This window comes from Anser anser, assembly GCF_964211835.1.
Source record: "Anser anser genome assembly, chromosome: 1".
Classification (NCBI taxonomy): domain Eukaryota; kingdom Metazoa; phylum Chordata; class Aves; order Anseriformes; family Anatidae; genus Anser; species Anser anser.
The window spans coordinates 101808287-101818016 of NC_139720.1; the positions used below are offsets into that span (position 1 = coordinate 101808287).

A 9730-nucleotide genomic window follows, 5' to 3' on the forward strand; every position below is an offset into this window, starting at 1 on the left:
CAGGTGGCCAAGAAGGCCAACAGCATCCTGGCTTGTATAAGAAACAGTGTGGCCAGCAGGTCTAAGGAGGTGATTGTCCCCCTGTACTCGGCTCTAGTGAGGCTGCACCTTGAGTACTGTGTTCAGTTTTGGGCCCCTCGGTACAAGGAGGACATGGAGGTGCTTGAGAGAGACCAGAGAAGGGCGACAAAGCTGGTGAGGGGTCTGGAGAACAAGTCTTACGAGGAGCAGCTGAGGGAGCTGGGATTGTTCAGCCTGGAGAAGAGGAGGCTCAGGGGAGACCTCATCGCTCTCTATAGATACCTTAAAGGAGGCTGTAGAGAGGTAGGGGTTGGTCTATTCTCCCACGTGCCTGGTGACAGGACGAGGGGGAATGGGCTAAAATTGTGCCAGGGGAGGTTTAGGTTGGATATTAGGAAGAACTTCTTTACTGAAAGGGTTGTTAGGCATTGGATTAGGCTGCCCAGGGAAGTGGTGGAGTCACCATCCCTGGAGGTCTTTATTAGACATTTAGATGTTGAACTTAGTGATATGGTTTAGTGGAGGACTTGTTAGTGTTAGGTCAGAGGTTGGACTGGGTGATCTTGGAGGTCTCTTCCAACCTAGACGATTCTGTGATTCTTTATGCTTGACTAGCATCATTGCAATGGAATACCAACCATTTCTCTGAGGGATAAAACTTCAGGTGTGTGTATAGCATAGAAGTGACAAAAAAATATTCTTCCAAAAAGCATTTTGGAATCCCAACCGTTCCCCACCCACTGACAGACCAGACAGACTCAGTGTTGCAGTGAATTGTTTCTTAGAGACTGTTTAAAGTACACGAGCTGATCACTATGACATGCCAGAGGAGGTTACAGTTGTGTTTATAGAGGAAATAAACTGCACATGCGTGACTAGCTGTAATGCTGTGGACAGCAGAGTCCCTCGCTTTTACTCAGAGGGCCTTGGTGTGTTTTTCCTCCCCCATGCACAGAGAGGCAAAGGAGGGGAAAGGTAGCAGAAGAAGCAGCAACATACAACATACAAGAGAAAGAAATGGAAGACAGCCTAAGGGGACCTCAGCCCCCAGAGGAATGGGCCATCAACAGCTTGTTTAGAAGAGTTCAAGGGAATTGCTGGTCTAGGGGTGTCAAGCTTGTATGCCCACCCCCTAAACGATAGCAGTAAGTAGTACAAGCAGACCCTGGCTCCTCTTCAGCAGATGCACTTCTGACCATCCATCACACCTCAGTTCCACTGGGAATTAGGAAAGTGCTCAGGGGACGAGGGCTGCATCACTCCAGATCTTCAACTCTGCCCTCACCCAAGGTAGGGAGGGATGGAATTGCAGGGAGATGAACTCAGTGCAAATGAAATGCTTGGGCATGGAAATGAGCGTGCAAAATCTAGCCCCTCCTCAGACACCCTGTGATGGGGGAAAGGGGCTTTCCCAGCATACCCACTGCAACAAAAAGCATCTGCTCCTCCCATTTTTTGTACTGCACTCCCATATGGGAACTCCATAGGTGTTCTTCCTCACAACCCCTTAAGCCTCGGCAGATCCTGCCAGTGTATTCTACACCCAAGGCAGAGCTTCCTCAATTAAAGCCCTCTTTCTAGTCTAGATTATGGGCTACGACACAGCTTGTAGAAAAAGACCAGATGTACACTGCTCACAGGACTGCAGAAACTGAGGCACAGGGCAGCTCATTTAATCCCAGTTTGACAACACATTCAAGCAATTCAGTTCTCATTCTTTCTGAAGAACATGGGGATTGCTTACAGAAAGCCATAGCGCTCCACGCTACAAGTTTATTTACAGCACAGACCACCCCACATCTAAGTTCAAAAAAAACCACAGCAAATAGGAAGATTTCAGCTTGACTGGCAAGATCTCTAATGATCAAAGCTGCCAAACTAACATCTGATGCAATACCCATACCCAAAGCAGCATTTCCCTTTGAATCCCTAGATAACAGTATTTTCCTACCCTCTGCTGAAACTTAGGGCTTTCTGGTAGAAGAAACAGAACAGGTATTCTTAATGAAAGCTGTGTGGCTCACTCAGTCTTATTTGGAATACCTCTGGTCTTCATCACTTCCATCTATTATGTAGTACATTTCCTTTGACATTCAACACAGTAACACTGCAGTAACACTGGAAAGCAAAACTCCCATTCCCACTCCTGTTCTGCTACTACCTCAAAGTCTTCCAGAAAGCTACAAGATAGTAGAAAACCATAAGGTCCTGGCTTGTGCCTGCATAGATGAAAGGAATATTTGATACACACCCACCCGCCACACCATACTCCTTACTGTTGTTCATTTGTTCCTTCTGGCAGATTTTATGCCTACACATGCCCTTCAGAAAGCAACAAAACTCCTTTCAATTAACTGTGTTCAGTCTGTTGCACTTCACTGAGGTAATCATACATATCCTTTATTATAACTCAAACGGCCACATTCAGAGAGCAAGTCACCTGAAAATAAAGATAGGCAGAATAAATTGCTTCCTTAAGTGCTCATCTCTGTATGGCTAGAGAAATCTAGATGACTACATCTAGCTCAGTCAGATGGTTCAGTCACTAACCAGCACAAGTTAGCAATTGTTTCAGAAACCTCAATGAAAAGCTGAAGTCATGCTGTCACTTTTTATGGAGAACACAAGAATCTCACATGAAGTCCTGCACACCCAAAGGCACTGCATTAAGGCATTCTTATTTTGCTAGAGTCTACACAGGCACTAGCTGAGAAGTTTACACCCAAAAATAAGCCACAGAAATTCCCCTGCAGAAGAGCAGGAGCAGTAGCTACCCACTCCTCCCCTGCTTCCCATTCTTTTACACTAAGATGACCCTAAAGCTGCAGCAGCTGTTGTGGAGTCTAACCCATGTTCAGTAGAGCACTTCAGAATCTTAAATAGAAGACAAACCAGAACCAATAAAGGAATCAATGAAGAAGCTAAGTGGAAGGGAAGATTCAGAGGCAAGAAGAGACAGGCAGGGACAGTAGGTCGCAGACTGAAGGGGCTACATTCAAGTAAGAAAGTAGACTGGAGACAAAGCAGTAGGAAAAAAAAAAAGCAGGAAAGAACAAAAGGGCAAGTTACACCAACAGTCCCCCAGAGACGTCCAAATCCCCCACCAGGAAAGGTGCTTGCCCACCCGCCCACTTCAAGATGCTGTCCCTCATACTTACAGGTTTACTTGGTCAAGTAGGTAAGATTCCCAATTTTTACAACAGTAGCCACCCCCACTTTCTTTCCTTACTATGTAAATCATAGTATTTCCACACTAAGTGTGGGAGTTCCAGCACCACCACCTCCCTTCCCCAGGGAAGGAAGTTACCACTTATGCAACCAAGGCCTTATAGATCATAAATCAAAAAGAAAATTTTAAAGTATTCTGGAACTGGGGCTTCTTCACCTTTGATGCGGGGTTTTTCGGTACTTACTTACAATCACCACCACCATAATGGCACAAATCACTCCCATGATGATCATCATCTGTAGAGAGATTTTATCAGACAGTAATACTAAGAACAAAATGACAAGTTCACAGCTTCCCTGATAGCCAGAGAACATAAGCCTGAAAGCAGGACAGAAAAAGCCTCTAAGACTTTCCACAGTGAAATAACTAAGCATTTGATATATTTATTAAGCCCCAACTACTCTCTCAAAGAGAGAACACCGGCCTAATTTCCTTCTCATGAAGGAAATAATGGCACCAGGAAACTCACCTTGCAGTTCTTCCACCAGTACTTCCTTTTGAGTTTTGCTGCACTACTTTCAAATATTGAGGCACCAGCCTGAAGTGCATCTGCCCGGTCATCAAGCTCTGACAGTTTCTCATCTCGTTTTAGCACCTTATCTACATTTACACGCATTATGTCAACCACCTGGAGAAGGAAGAACAGTAGCAGTAGTTATCATGGTAAAGAGGGTTGAAAATGTAAGAGCAGTAACACAGCCAATAACCAACATGAGATACTAACAAGTGAAAGCCTGAAACAAGGAAAAAAAGATCAGGATAAACAGATTTCAAGTCACTGACTATTTAGAAATTGGGAAAAGAGTCCTAGACACTCTGCTAAAGCTTCAGTACAATTAAGCTGCGTCCTCAGCACCCCATTCTCATCCATTTTTAGAAGTTCTCAAGCCCATCAAGGCTGTACCACACCCTCATCGCAGTAAGCATATGCTCAATCACAGGTAACCGCAGAGACAACTTAGCACTACATGTTGCTGCCCCGTTGAGGCACGAAGGAGTTACTGCGTGTCAGCAGACACTACAGACACCAACCCTGTAAGATCAGGCAAGGTTCGCTTTACATACCGAGTCTGCCCACAGGCTGTTCTCTTGAAGCAGCTGGCAGGGATCAGGAGTTGCTCTGGAACCTATATAGCTTTATTTCCATAATAGATGCATAAGATGAGGTACCAGAAATCTAACAGGACTACTCCTTCGATGTCATATCTAGAATTAGGCACCTTTTAAATGTAAATTTTAATTGTAAAACTAATCCATCTCTTCCTCCAGCCTCTTTACAGGCTGGTCCCAATACTCGCGTTATTTGTGCGTTTCCAGCATCCACACACCCCCAAAGCATGCACCCCTCCCAGAATTGGGCACGCTGGTCAGCAATACCCCCGCTGCAGCCTGCGGGGAGCAGGCACCGCTACTAACCTCCTCCATCTGCGCCTGGGTCTGCTGCAGCCGGCGGTTGCTGCTCAGGTTAGGGGGCGACCCGGGGGGACCCGCGGCAGGGGGACCCCCAGCAGGGGCTCCCCCCTCGGGGGCCGGCTGCTGAGTTGGCTCAGACCTTGGGGGAGGAAGGCAGAGACAAAACTCGGTCAGAGCCCTGGCATGCGAAGGGGAGACCCCACCCCGGCTACCGTGGTGCCCCCGGCTGCTGCAATGCGCCACCCGACCGGCTCGGGTCGCCGCCACCGGCTCCGTGTTCGGTCGCCCGCTCCCCCCCAGCACCCTTGGGGCGCCCCGTCCCCTGCCCTGCCGCGGGCGCTCACATGGGCGGGCCGGAGCGCGGCGGGACCCCCGGGCAGGGGGCGGTCAGGGACCTCCGCACCGCACAGCGCCCGGCGGCACAGTGGGGGGGTGAGGGCCGCGCGGGCGCTTTTATAGCAGCCCCGTCCCTCCGCCGCAGCCAATCAGCGCTCGCCGGCACGGACCGCACGGGGGTGGCGGAGCGGGGCCCGACCCCGGCTGGGGCTGGGGTTTAGGGTTTGCGTTAGGGTTAGCGTTGTATTTAGGGTTAGGGTTAGGATCAGGGTTTGCATTAGGGTTAGGGTTAGGGTTAGAATTAGGGTTAGGGTTATGGTTACGGTTAGGGTTAGCATTTGGTTTAAGGTTGGGGTTAGGGTTAGCATTAAGTTTTGGGTTAGGTTTAGGGTTAGGATCAGGGTTAGGGTTAAGGTTAGGGTTAGCATTAAGGTTAGGGTTAAGATTTTGGGTTAGAATCAAAGTTAGGGTTAGGGTTAGGATTAGGGTTAGGGTTAGGTTTAGGATTAGGGTTAGGTTTCGGGTTGGGATTAGGGTTGGGGGTATGGTTAGTGTTAGGTTTAGTGCTAGGGTTAGGGTTAGTTAGGATTAGGATTAGTTTTATGGTTGGGGTAGCATTAGGATTAAGGTTGGGTTTAGGCTTAGGTTTAGGTTTGAGGTTAGGGTTAGCATTTGGGTTAGGGATAGGGTTATATTAGGGTTAGGGTTACGGTGAGGGTTAGGGTTTGGCTTTATGGTTAGGGTTAGTTTTAGGGTTAGGGTTAGGAATAGGGTTTGCAGTAGGGTTAGAGTGAGGGTTAGAGTTATGGTTATGGTTACGGTTAGGGTTAGCATTAGGGTTTGTATTAGGGTTAGTATTTGGTTTAGGGTTGGGGTTAGGGTTAGAATTAGGGTTACCATTAGGGCTAGAGTTAGGGTTAGCATTAAGTTTTGGGTTAGGTTTAGGGTTAGGGTTAGCATTAGTGTGAGGGTTAGTGTTTGGGTTTAGGGTTTGGTTTATGTTTAGGTTTAGGAATAGGGTTTGCATTCGCGGTAGGGTTAGATTTGAGTTAGAGTTATGGTTACGTTTAGTGTTAGCACTAGGGTTAGTATCTGGTTTTGGGTTGGGGTGAGGGTTAGTGTTAGGGTTAGCATTAAGTTTTGGGTTAGGTTTAGGGTTAGGAGTAGCGTGAGGGTTAGGGTTAGATTATGGTTATGGTTACAGTTAGGGTTAGCATTAGGGCTAGTATTTGGTTTAGGGTTACGGTTAGGGTTAGGGTTTAGTGTAAGGGTTAGGCTTAGGCTTAGCGTTACAGTAAGGTTTAGCTGTAGCGTTAAGTTTAGGTTTAGGGTTAGGATTAGGGTTAGGATTTATGGTTAGCATTAATGTTAGGGTTAGTGCTAGGTTTTGGGTAGGTTTAGGGTTTAGTGTTAGGTTTAGGTTTAGGGTTGGGGTAAGCATTAGGGTTAGGGTTTTTGGTTAGGATTTAGTGTTAGTGTTAGGGTTACCATTAGGGTTAGTGTTCGGTTTAGGGTTAGGTTTTGGTTAGGATTGGGGTTTATTTTTAGGTTTAGGTTTAGGGTTGGGGTATGCATTAGGTTTAGGTTTAGTGTTACAGTTATATTTCAGTTATGGCTAGGGTTTAATGGGTAGGATTAGGGTTAGGTTTAGGGTTAGGGTTAGCATTAACTTTAGGGTTAGGGTTAGGTTTAGGGATAGTGTTAGGTTTAGCATTATTTTTAGTGTTAGGTCTACTGTTACGGTTAGGGTTAGGATTAGGTGTAGGGTTAGGTTTAGGTTTAGGTTTAGGATTATCATTAAGGATTAGGTTTAGGGTTAGGCTTAGGGCTAAGGTTTAGGGTTAGTGTTAGGGTTATTAGGATTAGGGTTAGGCTTAGGGTAAGGGTGAGACTTAGCATTAGGGTTAGTTTTAGGGTTAGCATTAGTGTTAGGATTAAGGGTTAGTGTTAGGTTTAAGGTTAGCATTAGGGTTAACATCTGGTTTAGGGTTAGGGTCACGGTTAGGCTTAGATTTCGGTTAGCATTATGTTTAGAATTAGCATTAGGGTTAGGTTTTGTTTAGGATTTAGTGTTAGGGTTAGGTTTAGGGTTAGGCTAGGGTTATAGTTATGGTTAGCATTATGGTTTAGGGTTAGGGTTTATGCTTAATATTAGGGTTAGTTTAAGGTTTTAGGGTTAGGATTAATATTAGGGTTAGCATGAGGGTTAAGGTTTAAGTTTAGGGTTAGCATTGGCATTAGGGTTAATGTTAGGGTTTGGGTTAGCCTTACAGTTAGGGCTTAGTGTTAGGGTTTGGGTTAGTGTAAGCATTTGGGTTAGCATTAGGCTTAGTGTTAGTATTAGGGTTTAGATTCTGAGACCTACTGGATCAGAAGGGAGGACTCTCCCATTCAGTACAGAAAGGGAAGCAAGAACAAATTGGAACAAGAAGTCTCTTCACAGCATTTTGTGTGGTGAGTAGGGTAGCAAGCAACTTGTTCAGAGCTATGTTGAACTACACTTTCATAAGGTAATGCAGGCCATAATTTAAAGCTTTTAATGACAAACCTGGAGGATTAGTAGATACACAAAACAGTACATTACAACCTAGGATCCAAAAGATTGTGGCTACAAGGAATATGAGGACTTAAAACAGGGCTGTGACTACAGCCAGTTGATTTGCAGATTGGACTACTGAGTGTGAGTGAATAGCCCAGCTCTAGCCTTGGCAGAACTGAGGGGTTTTAAACTGTCTTCAAACAAATTGCGAAGGGACAAATTGGGGGAAAAGCTTCTGTAGCTTGACAGCCTTCCCACTCCCACTGTCATTTGAGGACTGTTCCAATAAACCTTGTGAACAGAAGGTGGAGCTTGCTGAATAACTGGTTTGCTTCACTTGGTATGCATTCCTCTCAAGACCCAGCGCAAACAGGGCTGGTACGTGGGGACTAAGAGCTGACAAAGGAAACCAAATATTTTCCTGATACTCCTCCAGTTTCTGACATTTTTAGACAAGGATTTGTTACACCTGTGCTTTACACATGTAATAACCCCCAGAAGCACCTTCCAGGTGCTTGCCCTGTCTTCACTTGAATCCACAAATTTTCTGAATTTTCAACACCTTTGGTAACAATCCCACAGGTCTACTACCCTGCTCCTGAGAACTCGAACTTTGAAGTTGCTTGAACAGAGAATTTGGCTTCACCTTCCTAAGGCACAGACCCAAACCTCTTTTCATTCCCCGCTGCTTCCAACCAATTGCTTTTAAAGACAGAGCAATGTCACTCTGTAACAGGATACATCATCAGCAGATATCTTCCCAATTACCTAACAGCCAAGATACAACTCAGGCAGAGGCATGCTCATCTTCCAGATTTTATGCTGATTTTTTGTTATGCAACGTGTAACAGTAGACTTCATGAGAAACAGGATGCTGGACTTGAGGGATCCCAGCTTTGATTCTCTACAGCTTCTTAAGAAACCAGTAACAGTCACGGAAAATTAGAAGCTGGGAGTTTTTTTAAACCAGTTAAGTGCCTAAATTGCTTAAATGAAAAGCTACTTGCTCAGTGTCATTAGTATGGGGCTGTCATCAACGTGAAACAGCAAAAAGTCCTGTTCTAAAAACATGTTTTGATGTATTTCAACTAACAATTGGATCATTCAGACTTAGCATTAATCATGGTTAAGTGGAGGACAGGGGGCAAGCAGTAAGCATGAAGAGGTATTAGGAGGCACGCTTATTGCTAACTTGATAATTTGGCTATGAGGGAAAATCTAAGATGGAGCATACTGAATTTGCTGGGTGTGAGAACCTGGGCCTCATAAAGACTGAAAGGAAGCTAGAAGCCTGGCCAAAAAGTGGAGGACTCTTAAGTAAAAGTTAAAAGATGCTGGCTGGAACTGCAAGAAGCGTGCCAGAGATGGTTGTCGGGGGCTGAACCTGCAAAGAGCTCTGGCCTGGTGCAGCAGCACGACCTTGGGACTGGGCCAGAAATACACGGTGAAGGTTGCAGGAGGCACTGGGAAACCAACTGTAGGAGCGTTGTGTTTATTGAGACCGTGACGCCGCAATAGCACGCTCCGCAAGCCAAACCCCCGGTCCCTCCTAGCGGTGCTTGCCGGTGCGATTGAAGCGCCGGTACAAGAAGCGGATCCTCTTGTTGAGCTTGTGGTAGTCGCTCACGAACATCCGATCCCCCACCATCTTCTTCTTGCGCAGGCACCTCTGCAGCTCGTTCCCCCGCCAGCCCCGCAGCCACTTGGGCCCCACGATGAGGTCCTTCGGGTGCATCTGGAAGCCGCCTGTGAAGAGAAGGAGGACGCGGGGTGAGGTGGCACCCCGGGGGAGGAGGGACCCCAAAGCGGCCGGCCCCGAGCCCCGGAGGGGTCCCCAGGGGGTTCCGGTCCCCCTCGCTGGGCTGGGGGCACTTACCCAGGATGCCCACGTTGTCGTAGACCCCGAACAAAGCCCGCTTCTCCGTCCAACGATCCACCTGCTGCGGCTTCGGCGGCTCCCTCACGCGGAAGGTCCGCGAGAGCCCGGCCAGAGGGGAGGAGAGGGGCAGGGAGGACCCGCACCCGGGCCGGGCAGGCCCCGGCCGCCCCCCGTCGCCGCTGATGCCCCGCGAGGCCCCGGGCAGGGCCCGGCCCGCCAGGGCCCGCCCCGCCGCCCTCACCAGCGCCAACATGGCGGCCACCCAGGCGCTAACGGCCGGCTAGGAGAAGGCAGCCGGCGATTGGGCGAGGCG

At 47.5% G+C, this 9730-nt stretch overlaps 2 protein-coding genes across 3 annotated transcripts; both read right to left on the minus strand.

Moving 5' to 3' along the window:
• Positions 1-788: 788 nt before the first annotated feature.
• On the minus strand, positions 789-7523 carry VAMP1 (vesicle associated membrane protein 1). 2 transcript variants are annotated; one of them, XM_083798049.1, is made up of 5 exons: positions 5008-7523; positions 4667-4802; positions 3720-3878; positions 3435-3486; positions 789-2461 (listed from the first exon to the last, which is right to left on the minus strand). In XM_083798049.1, coding segments are annotated over exons 1-5 (402 nt in total). In that variant the 5' UTR covers positions 5010-7523; the 3' UTR covers positions 789-2408. The 2 variants fall into 2 exon arrangements, with proteins under 2 accessions (XP_083654175.1, XP_083654176.1); XM_083798050.1 differs by having other exon boundaries at positions 789-3033.
• An 818-nt stretch (positions 7524-8341) lies between these two features.
• On the minus strand, positions 8342-9706 carry MRPL51 (mitochondrial ribosomal protein L51). The gene is made up of 2 exons (XM_083798040.1): positions 9415-9706; positions 8342-9284 (listed from the first exon to the last, which is right to left on the minus strand). Exons 1-2 carry the CDS (start codon positions 9668-9670, stop codon positions 9088-9090), a joined length of 453 nt encoding a protein of 150 aa, XP_083654166.1. The 5' UTR covers positions 9671-9706; the 3' UTR covers positions 8342-9087.
• Between the last annotated feature and the right edge of the window lie 24 nt (positions 9707-9730).